This window comes from Rhinatrema bivittatum, chromosome 2 (assembly GCF_901001135.1).
Source record: "Rhinatrema bivittatum chromosome 2, aRhiBiv1.1, whole genome shotgun sequence".
Taxonomy (NCBI): domain Eukaryota; kingdom Metazoa; phylum Chordata; class Amphibia; order Gymnophiona; family Rhinatrematidae; genus Rhinatrema; species Rhinatrema bivittatum.
Window position 1 is genome coordinate 147510493 of NC_042616.1, and position 24683 is coordinate 147535175.

General features: G+C 41.8%; 1 protein-coding gene across 3 annotated transcripts in view; it reads right to left on the reverse strand.

Annotated features, from left to right (window-relative positions):
• MLLT10 (MLLT10 histone lysine methyltransferase DOT1L cofactor) overlaps positions 1-23342 on the reverse strand; it is a 785717-nt gene extending 762375 nt beyond the window's left edge. For 2 of the 3 annotated variants that reach the window (XM_029588723.1, XM_029588721.1), the window contains exons 1-3: positions 23177-23342; positions 22880-23039; positions 13246-13325 (exon numbers count right to left, since the gene is read on the reverse strand). In XM_029588723.1, coding sequence (XP_029444583.1) covers positions 13246-13325; positions 22880-23039; positions 23177-23185 — 249 coding nt within the window. In that variant the 5' untranslated portion in view covers positions 23186-23342. Of the gene's footprint in view, positions 1-13245; positions 13326-22879; positions 23040-23176 lie in introns of those variants that run through there. The other variant, XM_029588724.1, reaches the window with a different exon arrangement.
• Positions 23343-24683: the final 1341 nt, after the last annotated feature.

Genomic DNA, 24683 nt, shown 5'->3' on the forward strand with positions numbered 1-24683 from the left:
ATTTATGTACAGTCAAGAATACATTATAAAGTTCTAACTATAATATACATCATCAACCTGAACAATGACGATCTGCTGGAAATAGCATTCAAACCTCACGTCCCCCTGTGAACTCTCAGATCACAGATCAAAGGCCTCCCTGAAATTCCAAATTTAAGAGGCTGTCATCTAACACTAACTTGAGATAGAGTGATCTCAATTGCCGGCCCAAAACTATGGAATTCCATGCCAGAAGAACTTCGAACATTAACAGATTAAAGGAAATTCAAGAGAGACTTCAAAACTTGACTATTCAAAAATGCCTTCTACTTGACTAACACCTAGCCCCCATGGCTCAGATAAATAATTCTCATTCAATATCACACTTCCCCTCACTGATCTTTTTTTTTTGTGTAAATATATTTATTGGAAACAGTCAGTAAATAAACATCAATAACAGCACGTATGACCAGCTTTTGAGACATATCACCTTATGAAGCTTCAATACAAGTAGGTCAACCATATGCTCGAGACCAGCCGATCACCGTAACACATGTTGCAACAATAAGACCAACTGTCAACCATTTTTACTGTAAAACTAGTACATAGTAAACCCCTTTATCCCTCCCCCTCCCTACCTTAATATTCCCCCCCCCCCCAGCCATCTCGGGAAAGCACTGGTATCTGATAGAGATAAGAAAAGAAAATGTTAAAAGTAGCATATCGTATGGGTCATATATATAAAAGTCCAAATCGGTAGGTCATGGACATAGTGCAAGTGTGAGAAGGTGCTGGACCATATCACGGTAAAACTCCAGATTCCTCTGCTGGCAGAAGTGCAATATACTCCGTCCATAGGAGGTGGACTTTCGTATATTTTTCACTAGAAACAGATTTTGCCATCAAGAGCTCCATTTGCATCAGTCTATGAAATTTAGCCTTCCACACTTTGCTGTAAGCAGGTACCTGTTGGGTCCATTGTGTCAAAATCGCATCACGTGCAATAAGAATAATCTTCCTAAGAAAACATTGTTGGCGTCCCTAAGTATTGAATCAATCTTCCTCGATAAACCTAACAGCCAAATGAGTGGGTCCAATGGAAGATCAATTCCCCATATAGAGTGAACTAGTTGCTGCAAAGATATCCAGAAAACCTGCACCATAGGACAGGTCCAGAAGCAGTGGTAGAAATCTGGGTGCATGGCGGTACACCTGGTACATTGTCTGTCCGCAGTGAGTCCCATATAATAGGCTTGACATTGAGAGTAAAAGGCTTGATGCAAGAACTTATAGGCCTGATCTCGGAGAGTTACATTTGCCACAATTCGAGGTAAGTAATGAAAACAGTCCCGTAAGTCTTTAGTGGAGATGTCCTGAGGCAAGACCTTATTCCACTTTGCAACTACCCTGTCCAAGGTCGGTAGTGGAGGCAGCATCGTCAGTGCTGAGTAATATTGCGAAGCTGACATTCGTTTCCCATCCTCACCCAGCAAAAAGTCCTGTACCTTGTGTCCATGAAAGAACGCTGAGTTCGTTTTGTGCTCTTCTAACATAAAATGCTGAGTTGTAAATAGCCATAGAAGTCAATTTGTGGAATAGCATATCTGTCCATTAGATCTTGAAAACTGCAGATCTGATAATGACCAGCCTCCTGATCAAGTAGTTGCAGCATACTTTTTAAACCTTTAGATGACCATGACTGAAATAACAATTGCGTCATTCCTGGCTGAAACAATTTATATCCTCGAATAGGTAAACAAGTTGACGCTCCCTGAGGCACCTTTAGCTTCTTGCAGAGCGATTTCCACAGCTGACGCATGGGTCTCACCACTACACTGCCACTTATTAATTTAGGAAGTAAGGAATCCAATAGATGCAGGGCAGCACCAGGAGCGTGTGGAGACAACCAAGCTGTATAATGATCAAGTGGAGAGTAGAGAGTAGTATGACAAACCCAGTCTCGTAAATGGCGTACTAAACACGCTTGATTGTAGCGTTCCAGGTCCGGACAATTTAGTCCCCCCTGACCTTTAGGTAACATTAAGATCTTTAGTGGTATACAGGCCTTTTTGCCGTTCCAGATATATTGTTGGAGTCCTCTGTTAATGTCCTTAATGTCCTGTTTCCTAAGCCAGACCGGCAGCATATGAAAAAGGTACAACCATTTCGAAATTTCCATCATTTTTAATAACAGGATTTTCCCAGAAAGGGACAAAGGTAAATCCCGCCATGCCATAAGGTTCTTAATCATTTTCTGCTTCAAAGGGATAACATTTAGCCCATATAACTTGCTAGGAGAAGCAGGGATGTAAATGCCTAAATACTTTAGAGAAGCACTCACCCATTTTAAGGGAAAATTACCAGACCAGGTAGATTTTAAGGTCCCCAATATATCCAAAGCCTCAGATTTTTCCACGTTAATTTTTAACCCAGCAAATTCTCCAAATAGCTTGTAAATGTAAGACATGTGGCAGCGAGACTGCAGGATTACATAGGAAAACTAACATGTCGTCGGCAAAAGCCGCTATTGTAAAAGTCCCATTCTTATAATGAATACCCTGAACAATGGGAGATTCTGCCAGTTTCCTTAATAGGGGATCCAAAGTCAAAATATATAATATGGGGGACAATGGACACCCCCTGCCTCACCCCTCTCGCAATACAGAATGCTTCTGAGATAGTGTCATTTGCTACAATATGAGACATTGGTTGCGTATATAAAATGGAAATCGCTTGTATGAGCTGATTAGGAAACCCAAAGCGATTAAGGACTGAAAACATATATTCCCAGGAGACCCTGTCAAAGGCCTTTTCCGAGTCAAACCCTACCGCCATTGATTCAATATTATAATAGTGAGACGTTTCTATGGCGGAGAGCAGTCTAATTACATGGCCTCCTGCATTTCGGCCCCCTACAAAACCCGCCTGGTACTGTGAAATTATAGAAGGCAAAACTGAGTTCATTCTCTGTGCCAAGATCCTAGCATACAATTTCAAGTCACAATTTAAGAGAGATATAGGGCGGTATGATGATGCTAAAGTAGCATCTTTCCCTGGTTTGGGTAGTACTGTAATAAACGCTGTATTAAATTGCGGGGGAAAACGGTTTATTTCGCATGCATGGTTGTAGAAAGCCGCTAGAGGTTCCACCAACGCGGAGCTGAGAATTTTGTAATATTCTAGGGTAAACCCATCTGGCCCAGGAGATTTGTGGTTCTTCCCTGTATTGATAACCCCTCGTACCTCTCCTACAGTGATAGGTCTACTAAGAAATTCCCACTTATCTTTTGGGACCTGAGGTAAAATTATATCCTGGAAAAACGCCTCCTCCTCAGCCTGTCCCCCCAGTCTGTCTTCTGTATATAACCTTTCATAAAACTCGCGCAGAACAGTACAAATTTCCTTACAAGTAGTAACATGATGGCCAAGGTGGTTTTTAAGACCTCCAATAAAAGTCTTCCTCCGCTTTACAGCCACCATCTGGGCTAGCAATTTACTAGATTTATTCCCATATTGAAAGAAAAAATGTTCAGAGGCCTTGAGCGATTTTTGCGCCCGAAGATGAAGGTGAGAATTTAGGGCAAGAAGGCAAGCTTTATATGCATCTTTATGAGCCTGTGAGGGGGATTGTGCTAATAAGCGCTGTGCTGCTTGGAGTTGAGAGTCCAATTGCAAAATAAGGGCATTTAACTTTTTCCACTGCGCAATAGAGTATGCAATCACTTCTCCCCTGATAACGGCCTTGCTCATTTCCCAGAACCCACACCGGGGCATGATCTGCGATCACAATAGACTCAATGTTTGCTGAGTCCACCTTGTCAAACACTGGTTTGGAAAGCAATATGTAGTCTATTCTGGACATTGTAGCATGTGCCCTGGAAACGTGTGTGTACGCTTTATCATCTGGGTGTAGCAGGCGCCAAACATCTAAGAGACCTAATCGTGTGCAAAACTGGCGAACCCCTGAGTCTGCTGTTTGTTTAAAACTTTTTGGAATATTGGATTTGTCCAAATCAGCTTGAAATACACTGTTAAAGTCACCAGTGAGAAGAATATCACCCTGCGAGCTAGTTAATAGTATATTGACCACCTTGGTAACGAATACTGGATCTGGCGTATTCGGGGCATAAAGAGTACCAAGGGTTACCGTTTTTCCCGCTAACGTTCCTATAACAATTAAGAACCGACCTTCAGGGTCTTTTATTTCCCTGATAAGTGTAAAGGGGATATTCTTATTCACTAATAGTGCCACACCACCTTTCTTCCCCTTTGCTTCAGAGAAATAGCAAGCAGTGGCCCATTCTCTGCAGAGTTTCTTACTTTCGGACGCTGTTAAGTGTGTTTCCTGCAGGCAGGCTATCCCCACCTTTAACCGTTTTAAATGCTGGAAAACTTTCTCTCTCTTAATAGGGGTGCCCAAACCGTCCACATTCCAGGAAATTATCCTGCATTTACTACCCATCACTGCCACATGGATCCATGAACCACGATACCGTGTAGATCAGCGGAAGGGCAAGCTCCCAGCCTGACTTACCCTCCCAAACCTTAGGTAGTACATGCCAAATGCAAAAGGCCCACACACCTGCAATCCTTAGAGAAAAAAGAAATGGGTTATTCTGAAACGTACACATTCCTTTTGGTACCAGTGCCCTACCCCCCTCCCCCTTATCCCCAACAATAAAGTACCCTCCCAGATACATAGGTCAGGGTATTGGAGTCAAAACATGAGTGCTCGGCTTCCCAGGACTCTCCCTCCTCCTCCATTTGTTGATAGCGCCTCTGTGTGAGACTTCTGCTCAAGAACTAGTATTCAAAGAGTCAAGGAATTTCGTTGCCTCCTCGACGGTTACACAACTATGCCACTTGCCTTCGTGATTGATACGGAGCTTGGCTGGGAATTGCATCGTAAAACGCAAGTCTTTTTCTATTAACTTGCCACACACTGGGGCAAACGCCCTACGCAGGGCTGCCACTCTCGCTGAATAATCCGGGGCTAAACGGACGCTTGCTCCCTGGAACTGCAGAGTACCGCATTTTCACGCAGCTTGCATGGTCGACCGGAGCGGGTTCAGAGACGTCCGATCCCGTTCACCACATCACGTGACTCCTCACTGATCTTTTTATCTAGCTCTCTTTCTATGTTAGATGTCTACTTTTGTATTACTACCGTTTCTATGAATGTCTATCTATCCATCCTGTAACACATTTTATTTATGAATGTTTTACATGGAAACTGTTGTGAACTAATGATTCTCACATGGAATAATGGTATATAAAACATTTAAATAAATAAATGTGGAACTATCAGAACTGAAAGCAAACAAATCTATGGGTCTTAATGGGATGCATCCTACTACAGTGGTTTTTCAAACTTGGGGTCACAACCCAGTACTGCGTCACAGCAAAACAGTGACTAAGTTGTGGCTCCATTACCAAGGTGCGGAGACACATAACTCAGTCACTATACTCTCACACTTCACAGCCCTGATTGCAAGAAGAGCACTTAAAGTAAGGATACTGTGCAGCTCTCAGGAAGTTTGAGCCATGCAGTACCCATACTCTCAATGCTATTACCCAGGCTCGTTATGTAACGTACTGTAAATACTAATGCTTGGGCATACAAACTGTAGCTTTGCATACATGTTGAAGAGACAACTGCAAAATGGCAGTTCTACTACTCACAAGACGGATACCAGGCTGACAAACCGTCAGATACTGAAAATGCTGATTTCAATTAAAAGGAGCAAGATTAGTAACACCAAATGCTCACCTGGCCTGCAGCAGCAAGTTCTGGAGGATCCCGAGAGAAGGTACTGCTGTCTTCTGCACTGCATGCCCTGAGAGCGGAGAGGAATTGCAGCTCACTCGACCTCCAGCACTGACTTCATCAAGTGTTGCCTATATCACCTGGCCTGCAGCAGCATGCAGCCACCGGCACACGCTGCTGAAGCCACGCACCCCTTCGGGAACTTTCTGGGTTTTGAGCATAGGCAGGAAATGCAAAGGGAAATCTCTTGGAGCCTCGGTGAGTTTGACTCCAATAAGAGGCTCCCCTGTATTTAAGCAGTAATGTTGCCTCTAATTCTAGTGGTGAGAATAATGAAATATCTTTTGAGTCCTAGATTTTGAATACCCCCAGTATTACCCTCAGCCACTGCAGGAGAGTTCAACATTTCTACTTCGAGTCCAGTGCCCTCAGTTGCGACTCTAACCAACGTATAGACAACGGCGTTCCTTCTCTGTTGAATTTGGTGGGTCAAAATCTGAATAAACAAGCTAGTGGTCTAATCCCAATGGTGTGAAGGTCAGGGTACCAGAACTTGTTAGCCCTCCTCCAGTATCTGGTGGATCTGGAACAGGTGGATTACAAGAACCTGCTGATGTGACACTAAAAGCTATCTGGAGGGTGGTGTCACCCTAGCTGGCACTATCTCTCAGCTTTGTTCTCTCTCTTCCAGAATTTCCACGAAGTTAACTGACTTTGAAAACAAAATGGTAGAGATAGAACAACAAATAGTCTTTATATTATGCACAATACTTACTTTGCAGTGGCTGATACTAAGATTAAATTGCACATAGTAAGTGGTAATTTTTTTTTTTTTGATGAGGGCAAAATTTGTGCTTTTAAAATTTTCCAAAGACAAAATGGTTGTCTCCAGTGGAATTGCTTAAAAGATATTTTGTTAGAATACTTCAGTTCTTTCCTCAGAAAGAATTTATTCTAAGTGTTATTTGCCTAATAAAAAGATTAATGTAACCCTGTAGAGGACTCTGTGGATACATTAGCCTCAATTAGTAGCAGAAATCTGTCATCCTTTTTGCAAGATTCTCATGATGATATTGCAACTAGGGCTACCCTATTGGTTACCTTTATTTTAAAATCAGATAAAGAAGTAGTACGGCAATATTTTAAATATAAGAATGAAAAGTGTTGTGATTACAGGATCCAAATATTTCCTGATGTTCCAAAGGAAACCCAAGAAAGAAGGAAATATTTTTTGCAGTTGAAATCATCTGTATCTAATTTGGGGGTGGGGGGGGGGGGGGGACGACGACGACGACCTTTTTTCTAAAATTGACTATCAGGGGAATAAATATAGTTTTAAAGATCCTGAACATGTTGAAGCATTTCCTTGTGATAAATCTGGGAGATAAACTTTGAGGGTTTGAAGGTACATGTAAAAGAATGTTGTATGTTATCAGTATCTTCTCTTACTGAAAAGTTTTTTTCTTTTTCTTAATATTTTTGATCACTTAATTTCCCCCACGATGTGGGCATTTGGGTTCTAAGATACAAAATGTTTTTCTTTGTGATAATTTGAGATGTCCAGTTTCTGCTGTATCTACCACCTTTTCTTTGATTTTAACTCCTGGTGTAAGTATGTTCTGAGCATTAGTTTGCAGGGGTAATCTTTGCACATCTTTCTTGCTGCTGCATATACTTTCTGAAAGATCCCAAACAAAAGCTAATAAGTACAATTATTCTCTGTATAGCAGAAGTCACTATAATTTGTAATTGATTATACCTATGATTTGTAATATAATAAAATATTAGTTTTAGTGACTTTCTGGTCTCTATTTTTTTGCTTTGTTACATTATATTATTGCTAATTTCCTCAACTTCTCGCACATGTAACATCACAATGAAGGCTGAAAAACAAGACAGCACAAGCAGTGCACCGCTCAAAGTGACTGAGCCGCACCAAGCTGCAGAAGCATCAATACAGCTGTAACAGAGGTTGGGGGAAGGAGGTGGAGAAAGTGAGCAGTAGATGCTGGTTGGATATACAATGGGAACTGAAGAATGCCTTGGTTTAAGGGAGTGGGGAGGAGGGTAAAGTGGGAAGAGGGCAGAAGAGAATTCTTTTTTGTTCCACTGGGTCCCATGGTAAAAAATTTGAAAACTCCCTGTCCTAGGACATCAAGAGAGCTCAGATGGGTTCTGTCAGGTCCACTGAAGGTTCAGGTCAATAGATCCTTGGAGATAGTAATTTTGTGAGACTGGAAGAGGAAGGATTTTTCTCCTCTTCATAAAAGTGGTAAGGAGACAGGAGATAGGAAACTTCAGACTCAGTTTTACCTTGGTAGTTGAAAAAAATAATGGAGATTCCATTAAAATAAAGGATAATGATCTCTTATAGCTTGCAGGATCTGAGGCAGTATGATTCTATCATAGGGAGATCGTGGGCCAGCCTTGTGGCAAGTGCAAATTCAACCTTCAAGTCAGGTCTTCAGCATCTCCATCCCTATCCGACCTGGAGAGCAGAAGAGGCAATGTTCACAGTCTCTGGGGAGAAAGAATTATGATCAATGCTTAAGGGTGATATCTGGCGAATGGATTCAGGACCCAGAACCCTCCAATCATGGAAGAAGCCTTGGTGCATAGCCCCCAGAACAGGACCATCTCTACAAATCACCAGACTACATATGTTGAGGGTGTAGAGGGTATAAAATAAGGGGGAAATCCCCCAGGTCACTGCAAATGCAGGCTGATGGTGCAAAATCCCAGCCCTGGCTCTGACTGACCTGGACATATAAGGAGCAGGAAGAAACTATCAGGTCAAAAAAATAAAACAGAGGAAGATCATGTCAAACAAATCTAATCAATTTCTTTGATTGTGTGACTAGAGAGTTAGATAAAGAGACCAATGGATGTGATATACTTGTTTTTCAGCAAAGCTTTTGACACTGTCTTGCATAGGAAACTTCACCATCATCTTTATGTAACTAGGAAGTATGGGGGAGAAACACTTGCCACTGCTTTTCCCAGTGAGCAACCTTACCCCAACAGAACTCTCTCGGTCTCCAGGACTGTTGCTGCCACAGGTGTTGTAGCCCCACCCCCTGACATCACTTCCAGCCCAGTGGAGCTAAGAGCAGAGCAGTCAGGATAGCAAACATCTTTACTTGGTTAGATAAGAGTAGGGAGAAACACATGCCACTGCTTTTATCAGCAAGGGGGGAGGGGGGGGGGGAAGAGAAAAAAAAAATGTAATTCACTTCACCTGGAACTCTCTCTGGATCTCTGCTATTGCAGATGCTCTAGTCCAGCTCCCATGACATTACTTTCAGTCTGGCAAAGGTAAGAGCTGAACCAGTCAGGGGCAGTAGGTCATCACTGAAGGGTAGAACCAAAGGGGATTTACCTTGTGGAGTGCTCCTTTGAATGCTATGAGGAGTGGGGATTTTAGCTGGGAGTGATATTTTAGCTTAATATCTGGAGCCCAAAGGTGATGGACTAAATTAGAAACTGGATGAGTGATAGACAGAGGGTAGTGGTAACTGATCAGTAAAGTGCCTAAGCGATCTGTCCTGAAACCTATTCTATTCAATGTCTTTCTAAGCAATACTGCAGAGGCAGTAAAGGAAAAAGTCTGCCTTTTAACAGATCACATTAAGGTTTGAAACAGAGTGGACAACAGACAGAATGAGAAGCGATTCAGGAAAGCTTGGCAGTTGAGATTCAATGCAAAAAGTGCAAAAGCATGCATTTGGTATGCAGAAATCCTAGAAAGCAATACACAGTGACAGTGAGTTACTGATGTGCACCAATCAGGAGAGAGACTTTTGAGTGGTCATATCTGATATTCCATTGTTTCTCTACCTTGAGATTAAGGCAGTGGGCAGAGTCAAAGGGATGCTAGGGTATACAAGGAGAGGCACAACTAGTGCAAAAAAAAAAAAAAAAGGAAGTGATAAAGCCTTTGTAAAGGTCAGAATATTTTATACCTCCAAAACGATATAGAAAGGCTGGAGCAAGTCCAGAGAAAGGCCATCAAAATAGTGCAGGGTCTACACCAAAAAGCACGAGATGACATTTAAGGATTAAATATGCACACCCTAGAGGAGAAACAGTAGGAATATGATAGAGGCTTTCAAATTACCCACAATGGACAAGAAGCAAACATTTTACAGAAGAAAGAGTGCTCTAAAATTAGAATCACAGTATGAGGCCCCAAGATGGGTAAACTCAAGATCATCATCCAAAACTATTTCTTCATGGAAAAGGAGGTGGAGAGAATGAAGTCCCAGTGTAGGTGGAAAAAACAAAAACAAGTAACAGAACTCAAAGCATGGAATAAGTGCAGAGGATTCCTAGTTGCAAAGAGAAGAAAAAGCCAGGTATTATCTAGGGTCTAAGGCAGAGGTATGCAACCTGTGTCTCCTGAACAACATGCAGCTCTTTGAAGACTTGAAAGCAGAAGACTGGTGCACAATGGGATGAGCCAAAGAGAAAAATGTTGGGATGGGGGGGGACAGAGAGACAGTGTGTGCTTGACTGCTGTGGATGAGGGCAGAACATGCAACTGCTGAGGATGGGGAGGATAAAGAAGAGCAACTGTTGGGTATGAAGGGGAGAAAGAGAAAGATGCTGAGAATGGGGGGACTGAGCAAGAGAGCCTGACTGCTAAGAATGGAGGTAATGAGCGAGAAATAGTGACTGCAAGAGACTGTGGAGACAAGAGTGTGTGATTGCTGGGGATAAGGACAGAGAGTGTTGGGATTGAGAGAAACAGTGAGGAAGAGACTACAAGGGAGGAGACAGCTTACTTCTCCAATCCGAGAAAGGACCTTATAGTGAATAAAATCTTAAATAATTCTGGAAATCGATGTATGTCCTTTCAACTGTATAGGCTGAAATCAAATGACAGCTATTGCTGCCAATATTGCTGCTGACCTTTATAACACTATACACCCTAAATGTAGCATTTCAACCCCATTAATTTTCAATCAACTAAGCTAAAATGCCTCTAATATATATCAAATCATTCATGATTTGAGATATATTGTTCATGAAACTGAAAGGTTTACCTTAACTGGAAAACAAGCACATGAGCCTGGCTCAGGAACAAGTTAAGGATTCTCAGTCCCAGGTCTGCCAGGCTGAAGGTATTGAAAAGATTGTATTCTTAGCTTCAGAGGAAAGAGCAGCATGGGAAATACTGCATCTCCATGGCACTAGTCAGAGAAAATATAATACTGAAGAGGAAATGTGAAATGCTGATCTATGAACATCTGTCCCAGCAATGTATCTCTATTTCTCATACTCTTAAGCACCGTAAGGCCTAGTGAGATGCAGGAAGAAAGCTGATCACAGCTGTGTGGGCCTCAGCTAAGTGCAAGTTGGATGAGGTCTAAGCAAACATTTAATATAAAAAAAAGTCCAGGGTTGGCTCTGAGGCTCAGCCGCAGCACAGGAGTCTCTGGTTCACATTTCCTGTCCGAAGGGGCCAACTGAGCACAGGCACATCTCAGAAGTGATGCACTTGATATCCCTGTGGGAGGGAATGCATCTGCCACTACAAGAGTGAACCCGCTGGCAGACAAGTGGCATTAAGAGGTTTAGTCTGGTATTAAGGATTTCAACCCTCAGCCAGCAAGAAAATTAAATTGCTTGGGTAGAAAGGACATAAAAAAATATTCACATGAAAAGCAAAGAGATGAACCAAATTACCAGGATCAGTGATTTCAAACCTCAGCTTGAACCCAAATACTCCTCTGCAGATACAATTTACTGGGTTATAAATCACAGATCACAATAGTATAAACCAAGTATAAACCAAGAAAACAGGGGAAAAAGAACAAAGTTCCTGCTCATATCAGGGTTTGTGTCATCTTTACCATGATTTCTTCATTTCAAAGACTGTCTCAATTGCAATCCAAAAAACCTGACCAGCACAGACTACTCAGATTGGGGGTGGGGGTGCAGGATTGCAATCAATTACCCCAATTATTTGATCCACCCCTGAAACAAATAAAAAAGATGACCATTCCATTAGAAACCTACATTGCTGGGGCAATTTCCCGTCCTCTTTTGGAGGACAATAGACAGTTTTCAAAGACAATATGCAGTTAAAAATGTACATCAGCAATGCACACCAAAGATATACACAAAAAAAGTGTTAACACACCTACCCTCAGCCTCAAAACAACTTTCCTGTTCTCTGAATTTTGTTTTAGTTTTCATTTCAGGATAGTTTTCTTTGCCTCAGTCAGGTCTGCAGATGCCATGTTCTTTCTACCCAGTATAGATTCACTATCCCTGAGCCTCTCTCTTCATCTTTCATATTTAAACTTTATCCCCATATTATTTATAAAAGTATTTTCTGACACTCTTTAGAAATGTGGGATAAAAGAAGAGGCTGGATTATTGACCAGATGGACAGAATATCATTCTTTATTTATTCATTTTATATTTCGCCTTTCAGGCACTTCAAAGCGCAATCTGGTTAAATCTGCCTCACTCAAATTTAACCAGACTGAGCAAATATGTGGCACTTCTGCTTTCAGACTACTTGACACAAGAGTTCAAAGTCAAAAATACATTTCTGTACTTGTCACTTGCAGATTTCATACAGGTGTACTACCAGTATGTCAGAACACATGGTGCTCACTCAAGTGTATAAGATCTAAGTAACAGAGATCAGTTAATCCAAAGGAAGAACAGAAGAAATGTGAGTATTTTCAGCTTTTGAAAATCAAGAAGACTGTTTCCACAGTTGCACCAACAAGACCAAACAACTCTTGAGAATTTACACAAATCTGACTCACAACCCCATATTTCCACTTATGTCCCTGCCACCATTGCTCCTCTCCCCCCCCCCCCAACTGCTTCTTGCACCACAGCCTGCAGCCAATATGAACTTTGTACAGTGTATGGGACTATAAGCTCATGCACTTAATGTCCCTGCTGTACTCCTGCCACCTCCTCCCTTTCCAGACAGAAAAGGACAGGACTGTTGAAGGGACTGAGAACAAACAAAGGTCCTGCCAAATGCAATCAGCAATACTCAAGCTCATCTCACATCTCAAGAATACTACTCACAATTTGCAAGCAGTGTTCTTCAGGGTTGATATTAATTTACTGTTGGAAAACTATGAAATAAGATACAAAACTGGTTAATTTGAAAGAAATGAAGAGGTCCATGGAGTCTACCCTTTCTAAAAATGCCTTTAAATTCTTTTTGCATTGTAATCCAGAGGAAGGAGTTAAAATAAACTACACTGGGTATCTGCAACCATTTCTGGAACACAGTGAATAAACTTCTCCACAACTATAACTATAGCAGTCAGCTGTACTTTTCCCTACAGTCTTAACGTCATTATATCCACCAATCTCTGTGAGTTCATGGATGTTATCTCCATATTACAATCCTAAAATATAAACATCATGATACGCATTGTTGCAATGAAATATTCACTGTTCTAAAAAGCCCAATTACAATATGTGAAATTAATATTTTAGAAAAAAAACACAACACTTACCACCCTGGCTGCTCTTTCCTGAGATTCACATTTCCTACAAAACCAAGGTCCAGTGGGTACTTGAACAATGCCATAGCAAGCTGTTATTAAAAGAAATACAAAAGATTCTATCAATTTATCATGCAGAAAACAAACACTAGAAATCATCGCCTGAAAAACTCTGAAGAACCACATCTTTCCACTCAGACAGCAGCTACTGGACCTTTGACACATAAAGTAGCATTCCAAAATAGATTGTTTTTTCACACCCAAACCTTCAACTGCTGATTTGTTTCTCACTACTCCATTCTGGATTAAGTAATCTAGTTTCACTCTCTGTTCTGTTCACAGTAGAAGAAACTATTCAATGAACACTTTAGTTCATCTTCTTTCTGTGTTCATAAATAGCACTGACGTTTACCACAACACGCCATGCACTTAATCCATTATTAGTTACTCTTAAAAGTTACTAATCCAGGAATTAATCTACTTCCCAGGATTAAAGTAAAATTCACCCTCCAATCACCTTCTGGTGCCAATACAAATCACAGGGAGTATAGAGGAAGCTCACTATCATATTAAAGACGTATGTAAACAATTTAAATTTCTGATCTTTCTTAGGTTCTGACAGAAGTGCGAATTCCCCTCATTAGTTTTACATTTAATCATTTTTTTGTATAATTTTTTTGAAATCCTTTAAAATTCAAATGCCAGGTTAGTGACATTCACCAGGTCTGCTTTCTGTACATAAAATTCCAACTACAGCTCCTGGCACCAGAAATCTGGCTGCCACCCATAAATGGACTAGGAGTTTACATTTCTAGTGCCAAGAAAACACAAATTAAGCCAGTACACCTCTCTACACTGGTGTCATTAGCACAGAATTTGCATGACAGCACTAACCTGTGCATGTGCAGAAAACCCCTTGCTCCATCAGCAGTAAAGTTTGCCCCTAAAAAAAATGTACGCACATCTGTGGATTAAGCTGTGTGTTCTGCTGAGCATACCTGATTGCATCAGCCTCCAAGTCAGCATAACACAAGGGGCCAATGTAATAAGACCCGCGACAAAACAGGCACTAGGTATGCGTGCAGGTTTTGATCAATGCACGCGGTTGAAGATGCTGCTTCCACGAGATGTAAAAAAAAAAAAAATTATGCAAATGATTTGTGCACAGAAATCTGCAAACATATGGAAAAATGCGTGTATCTAAGCGCAGTAAGGCATATGTAATAAGCGGCTACATCTGCGCTCAAAACCTGTGCCAATAATCCGCTCATAAAAGTGAGTGAGCGAACGGGTCTCCCTATTAAGTGAAAATATGACCCTGGAAAGTATTTTTAATATTTCAAGTAATTGTGCTGCAGAAAACATGGCAAATATTCTCATGGATGCTAATACACACTGGCATAGCAGCAATAGTGATGCCCAACTGAGCACCAATCTGGATGCCTGGGTGCCAACATAGGCACTCAGCTGGGAGCGAATATGGATGCTCTGGCGCTCAGAAAGGCACCTAGCAAATGTTGCCGCTCAGGTACTGAGCTAGGTGCTTAGTTGGTCACAAATCTATATGATCGGGCATCCAAAAAGGCACCTAGATAATCCTGCTGCTCAGGCACTGAGCTAGGCGCTCTTCTGGTCGTGTATCTGGCCGCTCGGGCGCTGAGCTAGGCACTCAGCTGGTGGCAAAACCTGGCTGCTCGGATGTCAGGAAAAGCACCTAGGGAAGTACCTACCTAAGCTGGACATTCCGACACCCAGAAAAGCGCCTAGCTAAGCTGGCCACTCGGACGCCAAAACAGGCGCTCAGCTAGGTGGTTTTCAGGACACTCTGATGCCGACACAGGTCCTCCTAGACTACACTGACACTTAACTCGTGCCCTGATCATGGTGGTAAAAAAACCCACACTAGCATTAGAGCGGCTCCCTGCATAGCCTATGATTAGCTAATTGTCTCCTTTGCATGCCCTTAGCATGTATTCGTGCAAGAAAATCCACGGGTCTGTAAGTGCATTCATACATGCTTTTTTCCTGTGCATAAAACCCTTATTACATCCCTGTATATGCGCGGGAAAACGTGCATATAAACACGCAAACAAACCCGCGGCAGCTGCAGCGCACCTTATTACATCGAACCCAAAAATATTTCAGGAAATTAGGGGAGGGTCTTAGGCAATGTCTAGAACAGTGACCTTATCCGAAGTTTATGACAAAAAAGAAAGACTAGTAATGCCATAAGGAACATCAATACATGGCTGAAGTGATGGTATAAAGACGGTTTAGGATTTCTTGGAGAATGGGCTTCCAAACTGATGGATAAAATATAAAATAATAGCATGCATTTCTCCAAGAGGAAAACCATAGTCCTATGTTAAGAACATATACCGACAAGAACTTACAAGAGATGAAGAGGCTGGCAGTTGGACGCAGCTGAATTGGGACATCAGCTATATCAAATAAGCAAGGTAGAGAAAAGCACAAAGATGGGAATCTCAAAAAGCCACTTGTACAGAACAGGGAGGATAAGATGGGCAGGTATGAAGATACTGCTTCATCCCTTGGCTTCCCTCCATGGCCTGAGTAATAAAATCCCAAACTTGGATAATTTAATAAGCGAGACAGATCGAGATATCAGAAAGATGTTCTTTAATGAGACATATGTCTAGGAAACAGCTAAGGCCCCTAAGTCACCCATGTTCTGCAGCAAGGGCTGCAAAATCCAACTCATATCAAAGAATTGGCTGGTCTCACATGGACTGACAGAAAATCAGGAGCTAAGTCAGAAAGGTGGCGAAAGGCTGGGTGTAAGCATTTGCACCTCCCTTTCACCCTACCTTCCATGCTGATGAGGAAGAAGAGAGTTGTGGCACGTCTGGCTGCATCCTCCTCCTTTGCCAACAAGAATGTGAATTGCATTTTGAACCAAGCAACATGTCCCACATGGGTCAAACTTCAGGTTACAGAAGATGAGGAGGGGAATGTAGTCTGGGTGTCACTGTTCTTGTGCCAGTTTGATCAGCGTGGGGGGTTAGAAGGGCAGAGAGAGGATGAATCAGTGGATAATGGAGGGAGAGAGAGAGAGAGAGATACTGGGTGTGTATGATGGGGGAGGGGCGCTGGCACCTGGAGTGTGAGTGATGGGGAGAGTAGGGGAAGAAATGAAGAGAGGACTACAGCTGGATAGGAAGAGAGAGAAGAAGGGGAAAAGAGAGAAGAAGTGGAATACAAGAAGGAGCAACATCTTCTTCTCCACCATATGGATCCCCCAGAACCTCTCCTTTTTCCACTTCTCACCCAAAAACCCATAACCTCTCTCCCTCTCCTACCCCTCCAATCCCGGAACTTCCTTCTATCCCAATTTCCAAAAAACACCCCTCCCCACCGACCTCTTCCTCCTCCTTCTCCATCCCTAAGAACCTCTTCCACTTTTCCTTTCCTCCCCCTGTTCCTGAGATTCACACCCTCCCCTACATCAATGCCAGAGATCCACCACCCATAAATACTCCAAAAGAACTAAATAATACTGAAACAAGGGTGGAGAAACTACTTTAATTTTATAATGCATAATGAACTGACTGTTTAATATCCAAATGATATGAATTTGTGCAAATATGCTGCAGAATGACCACCAAATTTCAGAAACATCGTCATAAAATGTTCTAATGCCTACCACGGGAAACTGGGAGCTGTAGATATACCAGTAGCCATACCAAGCTACAATACATTTAGAAAGGTTGGGTAGATAGAAATCAGGTTCTAGCACTGTTAAAAAAAAACAAAACCACACATATAGAACAATATATTAAAGCAACCTGAAGTGCATGGAGTATGGGGAAGGGAGGAGGCAGCATAGGTTATCTTAGAAAGGCAAACTGACACTTCCATTTATACCAGTGTGCTCGACAAAAATTAAAAGTAAATAGAATATATGGCTAGAAATTTAGTCAAAGACAATTATAAGACTGCAATCAATGAAGAGGTGTTGCTGATAGATTTTAATCTGTCAAATATCAACTGGAGATTCTCAACTGCAGAAACAGTTAGGAAGACAGACCCTGAACTCCCTACCAGGAGCACTCCTAAAGTAATTAATACAAGAACCCAAGGAGGAGGAGATACTGAACCTAGTATATATAAAAGTAATTCCATCACAGCAAGTGGTCTTCTGAAGTCCAGGGATCACTAGACAGTGTGGTTTAATATAAGCGCAAAGGTCAAGGTCCAGAACTTCAACTGTACCAGCTTTTAGGCCGATACAGTAAAAATTGCGGGAGAGAAGGCGAGTGCCCGATCTTCCAGCGCGCGCACAGGACACTCTCCTGTGCACGCGATACAGTAATTTAATTTATTTAAATTAGGGCCGGTGGTAAAAAGAGGCGCTAGGGACACTAGCGTGTCCCTAGCGCCTCTTTTGAGACAGGAGTGGCGGCTGTCAGCAGGTTTGACAGCCGAAGCTCAATTTTGCCGGTGTCGGTTCTTGAGCCCACTGACAGCCACGGGTTTGGAAACCGGACGCCGGCAAAATTGAGCGTCTGGATTTCAACCCGCGAGACGCGGGCCTATTTCAAAATTTATTTATTTTTTTTTTTTTTTTAACTTTCAGGACCTCCGACTTAATATCGCCATGATATTAAGTCGGAGGGTGCACAGAAAAGCAGTTTTTACTGCTTTTCTGTGCACTTCCCCAGCGCCAGCAGAAATCAACGCCTACCTTTGGGTAGGCGCTAATTTCTTAAAGTAAAATGTGCAGCTTGGCTGCACATTTTACTAACTGAATCGCGTGGGAACACCTAATAGGGCCATCAACATGCATTTGCATGTTGCGGGCGCTATTAGGTTCGGGGGGTTGGACGTGCATTTTCAACGCGCTATTACCCCTTACTGAATAAGGGGTAAAGCTAGCGCGTCGAAAACGCGCGTCCAATCACGGCCTGTCTGTTAGCACATCACTTCCCCATTTCCCTTCAAGGATGAGGATGAGGCAGTTCCTAAGCTGCTAGCAAGGTGGAATAGTGGGCTAACTAAAAAGAACCATTCTAAAAGGGCAATGAATCTTTAAACTGGGCACATAAAGAAGAAGAGCAAGAGATCAGTATGATTTTCAGCAGAGGTGGCTGAAAAGTTGGGGCAAAAAACATTAGCATTCAAAAGCAACAACAGCTCTCAGAAAGAACAGGATAAAAATAGAAAGGCTGAGGGAAGAAGAGTAGACAGACAGGAAAGCAAAGGCACAACTGGAAAAAAAATAAGGCAGTAAAGCAAGGTGATGAGGCTTTTTTGGTTTTAAGATATGTTCATGTAAAAGGGGAAGTGAAGAGGGGGAGGAACTGTAAACATGAAACGTGTGTGGAACAAGAGAAGGAAGTTGCAGAAATACTAAAATATTTTTGTTACATGTTGAAAGCCAACACTGGAGAACAACCACAGATAGCTGGCAGAAGTACATACAGTAGAGTGGACAGCGCTCCATTTACAGAAGAATGTGTTCACATGAAACTAACAAAACTGAACGAGGACACTACAACATGGCTACACAGGATATTTAAAGGAGTTGAGCAAGTTTCCACCAGTTCCTTTGAAAGTACTGTTCAATCATTCTTTGGAGAAAAAAAGCAGTTCCAGAGGACTAGAGATAAGCACTTCATAAAAGAGGAAACAAACAGGAGACAACTACAGAACCAGTTAATCTGATCTCTGTGGTAGGTAAATTAAAAAGATAGAGTAATAGCTTGAATCCAATAGGTTACAGGATCTTAAACAGTATGCTTCATACCAGAAGAATACTGTGTCAAACAAATATGATGAAGTTCTTTGACAGGGTGACCAAAGAATTACATCAAGGGTGAGTAATGGATGTGGTATACTTCATCTTCAGTAAGGATTTGGACACTATACCACACTCAAGGTTCAAATAAACTGAGCATTGGGGCTGGATACCAAAGCAGTAAACTGGATTAGAGACTGGTTAAGAGATAGGCAACAGAGGGGATCACACTAAAGAAAGAGGCGTTATCAATAGAGTGAGTCAGAGATCAGTCCTGGGGCAGATTCTGTTCAACATTTTCCTAAGTGATACTGCAGAGAAAATGTTTTTTTTTTGTTTGGTTTTTTTTGCAAGAAATAAAAAATCTAACACAGAATGGGCATGCTAAATGGAGAGCAAGGATTAGCAAACCCTGGCACAAAATGCAAGTCTCTTCCTTCTGGCACACTCTTCTTTCTTGTATGCCAGCATTGTAACTTTTCAATACTCGCAGGCCAGCTGTACTAATCTTGCAATGCATGAGATTTACACAGCCAATTCGTAAGATTTCATAACACTTGCAGTGCTGGCATTCAAAGGGAATAGTGTGCTGAGCAGAAGTGTACACATACAGTAGAACTCCTCTTTCCCTCACTGGATTTCATCAGGAGAGCCCCTCTCTGAGAAGAAGAGCAATTTTGTGTTGTGGAGGCTCTTCCCTCCCTTCCTAAAGGCAGAGGTTAACGCCCCTTAAGAGATGCTGCAGGCTTTTTGGCACCTCCTCAAAAAAATGCTGTCAAACCCCTGGGATAGAAAAGCCAGAGACCTAAGAAAGTCTGAGGCAGTCAAGAGTTTGGCAACTATAACAATGCAAAAAGATTCCAAGTCACAGATATCCAAGAAAGTGGTATATGACCTGGTGGGAGAAAGTGGAAGGTACTGATGTATACCAATCAGGAGAGAGATCTCAGGGTGATCATATTTGATGACCTCACAATAGCCAAATTACAATATGTCAATGGCAAAAACTAGAAGAATGCTAGGGTGCATAGGGAGGTAATAATGCCTCTGCATAGGTCAGTGGTGAGACTTAATCTGGAGTACTGTGTCCAATGCTGGAGTCCATACCTCCACAAGGATATAAACAGAGTAAACAAATTCCAGATAACCCCTATCAAATGAGACTCAGGAACCTAAATATATACACACCCTAAAGGAGAGAGAGAGAGAGAAAGGGGGGGGGGCAGTATATGATGAAGACATTCAAATATTTGAAAGGCACAAATGCGCCAGAAACATTTTTTCAGTGGAAAGAACATTCTAGAACTTTCAGCATCTAGCTATGATACTCAAAGTGGATAAACTTAGGACTAACATAAGAAAATATGTCTTCGTGGAAAGGATGATGGATATATGGAACAGCCTCCCAGTAGCAATAATGGAGGTAAACAAGTAATAAGAATTCAAAGCATGGAATAAGTGCAGTGGACTCTTAGGTGCAAGGATGTAAGGGGAAAAGCCTGAGATCAGGTAGACATTGTGATAGAAATTGACAGAGAGACCAAACCTTACAGTCCTTATTTGGAATAATTTTCCATGGTTCCATGCAAAGAGGTGCCAGCATTCTTTAAAGACCCACATTTAAAACTGTCTAAATTAAAATTTTAAAAGAAGGTTAACATTTTGTGACAGTATTATGGCCACTCCATTTGCACAAAAACTAAATTCAATGTATAACATATGCACAATTAGATTTTTATTTTGGTAGGCAAAAACACTTTAATTCAACATGATGCTTTAGCTTTATATAATATGTTGATCTTTTTCTATTTTGTTTTAAGATAGTAAGAATTTAGAAATAGTTTCGGAAAACAACAAATTAAATATTCAGACTTCAAGTCCTGCAAATGGAGAGCAAATGATTAAGTTACAAACTGAACAATTGAAATGCTTATATCAAACTACAGAGGGAAAAAAACAATTATACAATGTCAGCTATCAGTGAAAAAAAAATCCTACTTTAGCATAATGAGAATTAAATACAAGTCATATTAAAACAGCTTTATGCACATTTCTCAACACAGCAACTAGCCTGTTTACTGGCTCTTTGTTTCCTCTTTGGTCTTTATTCCCCTATTTCCTCTTTGCTCTACTCTATTTTCTCGTTTTTGTTTTCCACACATTTGAAATAAACTGTGTGCACCATTTATTATGGTCACTAACTTTAAAAGTGTCCTTTCAAGCATTCCTGCACAGCATTCTAACAGCACAGCACTGCCCCAGTTATTAGTAGCAGCGTAACAGAACACGCTTTCAAAACTTTAAACACCATAATCACTTCAAGGTATAATGTACAAATCAGAACCAAAATTTAAAAAAAGGGGGAGGAGAAGACCTTAAGGATTTTAACTGCAAATTGTACCTTCAATTAAATATACCTAGCACTACTTTATACAGCCAGCCCACAATACAAGTCTACCCCTCATACTCTTGCTTCTAAAAGTTCTATTTCATATCCTGTCTTATCTATAAAGCAAAAGTCCCCATTTTCTTTGACATTACTTTTTTGTGCAAGACAGAAATACTTATGATTGGTTCTACGAATTAACACACAAGCAGATGTCTAGATTTTAAGTACCTGTGACGAAACCATTTTAATTACTTGTCACGTATTCCTCCAAGAAAGAATGCTTTCAATGCTGAAATATTTTTATTTGAAAATGGAAGGTAGAATCAAGTTAAGGCAATATAGCTCAATTTCAAGTGGCTCAAAAGTAACTATAAAGCTACTGCAACAGTAACTAGATAACCTGTTTAAGTGACTAGTTACAAAAAAAGTAACTTTTACAGCACTGCTGATAGTAGACACTGGACCAGTCATGACACCATTCTACCTTCATGTGCATTCCCTGCTCTACAATCTGTCCTCAGAAAGTTAACTGTAAGCAGGACAGAACATGATCTGCTCTTCCTCATGTTTTTCTAAATGGCAATATCAATTCTACCTAAGCCTTTACAAAATGTACTAAGCACAAGGACCTTAATTTGCTTCCACAGTACACTTTTAATGCATATTATACCAAAATCTAACATTAATTTCTTAACAGCCACATCGCTATTGTATTATACCTAGACTCAAAACAAACAGCTTAAAAAGGCAAAAGTACAGGCACTAGTAACAGCTGCTTTCCATCAAGACAGCAAAGTTCGGACATTCATCCCCTTCTCTTTACTACACCGCTCAGGTTTACTCCCTTGAGCAAACTCTTGCAATACAAGGAAACCAGGAACACCAGTCTCTAGTCAATCTATAATACAATTTCAGTTTTCTTCCATGGCTCAACTGTGAAATAAAGCAAAACCCAGTTAATGAGTGAAGCACCCATTTCTCGCCCATTTTAAACACAAGCCCTATTGAGAATAAGGCACTGAGCTGTTTCAAAACGTTGCTTCTATTATTCGAATTTACCAACCAAAAAAAAATTACAATTAAAAAAAAAAGTTACAGCTCCGAGACTGATCCACCTCTGTCCTTTAAAACTTAACTCATGCTTTCTCTTCCACATCTGCCTCCGGTCTCCCCCGAGCGATCAGAATGCAGTAGCTAACTACCTCTAGACCACTCCCAAGCAGACCACCCGACAAAAAAATATATATATATAATCCTCCGAAAGTAGGCGCACATCCAAGCACACTGAAATGTGCAAACTCGCAGCTCGTGGACGAGGAGCAAGTAATGAGCTCAGAGTGGCCCGGGGTTGGGAACATGAAGCAGAGGGGGGGGGAAATCCCTGACCCCCACCCCGGGCAAGGGGCCCAGTGATACTTCTCTGCTCCCGGGGACAGCGCAGACAGGAAGAGTTCAATCACATGACAGCTCCACCCCTCCCCCTCGCACCCCGCTCTCACCTTGGTGCACCGCCACACTGCAGCCGTGCCCGTCACAGTAAACCAGGGGGTTCTCGGCCCAGCCTCTCTCGTCTGAGCAAACGCAGCAGCCTCCAATCATCTCCTTCATACTATCCGAGAACTCGTCCTCCACTGACACGCTGGGCTCACCAGATACCATCTAAGGGTTAAAAATAAATACATAAACAAATTCGTAAACAGAGCGGTTAGTCGCCTTCCGCCTATTTCCTTTCCGTCTCTCTCTCTCGCCCGCCCGCCCTGCCTCCCTCCCTCCAGCTTTTCTTCGGGCTCACTCACGTCCCGCATTCATTTAGTAACATGTCGCCAGGCTGGCCCGCGCTAGAACACACGCAGCAACAGCAGCTACACCAGCGGAGGTGCTGGGGAGGGGGGGGAGAGCGAGGAAGAGCTGGGCCTCTGCGCCTGCGCACTACCCGAGCTGCCAGGCAAACGTTGGAGGATTCTTTTTTTTTTTTTTTTCCCCTCACTCCGAGTCTCGCGCATCGCAACGTAGGCGCGAGCGCGCAGAGGCTCACGGTTAGCGAGTTAAAGCAACAGCCGCCGCGAGCTGCCTGGCAATGCTGGAATCCTGCTTGCGGCAGGAGGAAGTAGCGAATGCAAGGACTGGTGGTGTTCTGGGTTGTTTTTTTTTTTGTTGGTTTTTTTTTTTCGCCAGAGTGTAAGAAGGGGCAGTGTCCGCTCCTGCGTATGCCGAAGCCCCCCTGCCTGGCGCCCCTTGTTTAACCTGTGTCAGACTACATTGTTTTAGGACCAATAGCTCTGTGTGCTGAAACTCCACATACACGCAAAGAGTAAAAGGAGCACTGCAGCCACTGAGGCTTTTTGTTCGGTTTCAATACGGTGATGACAAGCGTCATGAATGCCAGCGGTTTACCTACAATAGTCTGTAGCAGTAATTAATAATCATGTAATACTTTCCACCTGTGAGAAGATGTGCTCAGTAAATTGACAGCACAGTGGTTCTTTGTACTGGGGGGCGGGGGCCTTTCACCTATACATTCGATTCTAGGGCTTACTTTCGGACTTTGGTGAAGCAGCCTCATTCTTCATGGAACTTTAAATTTAACTAAATTACCCTCCCGTGAGATTATAAATGTACAGTAAATCCTCTCACTAGCTGCCACAGTGTTCCTCGTTTATTTAAACCCTATTCCCTGAGTCTGTTTCGCACTAGTGCTACTAGCCAGCACTGGTTAAGTTCCGATTTAGCCGGCTAAGCGGTATTGTCTGAAAATTCGACTGGGCTAAACAGACAGAAAATTGAGGGTCAGGATGGGGGCATTTTGTGGAGGAGCTATTTAATTTCAGCCTTGTCCGTTTTATCCGGATAAATTAAGGACAGTTATTTGGCTATCCTCTAGTTAGCTGGATAAACTTATCCAGCTAACTACAAAACAACTGAGTATATTCAGCGGGGCAGCTGCACCAATGAATAGCTCGGCCAAGTTAACCAGATAAGCTTCTCTGGATAAATTGCTCAGTCAAAAAGCAGCTAAATATTGGCTTCTGTATAACTTACCCCAAATTATTGGGTAAAAATATTCTGCAAGTTGTTGACAAAATAATTTGTGTACAAGTACAATAATTGACATACTTTTGTTTTTAAACTAATCATTTTCAATGTCCCATCATCTTTTAATTTATCAAGAAAATATAATATTCAAAAAAGGTCCAGATTTTTTTCTTACTTTAGGACTAAAACCTTTAAAAACTTTGTTGAATAACCCAGATATCAAAGGTATAGTTTTATTTGGCTCTAAGAGGTGGTTAAAACAGAATTACG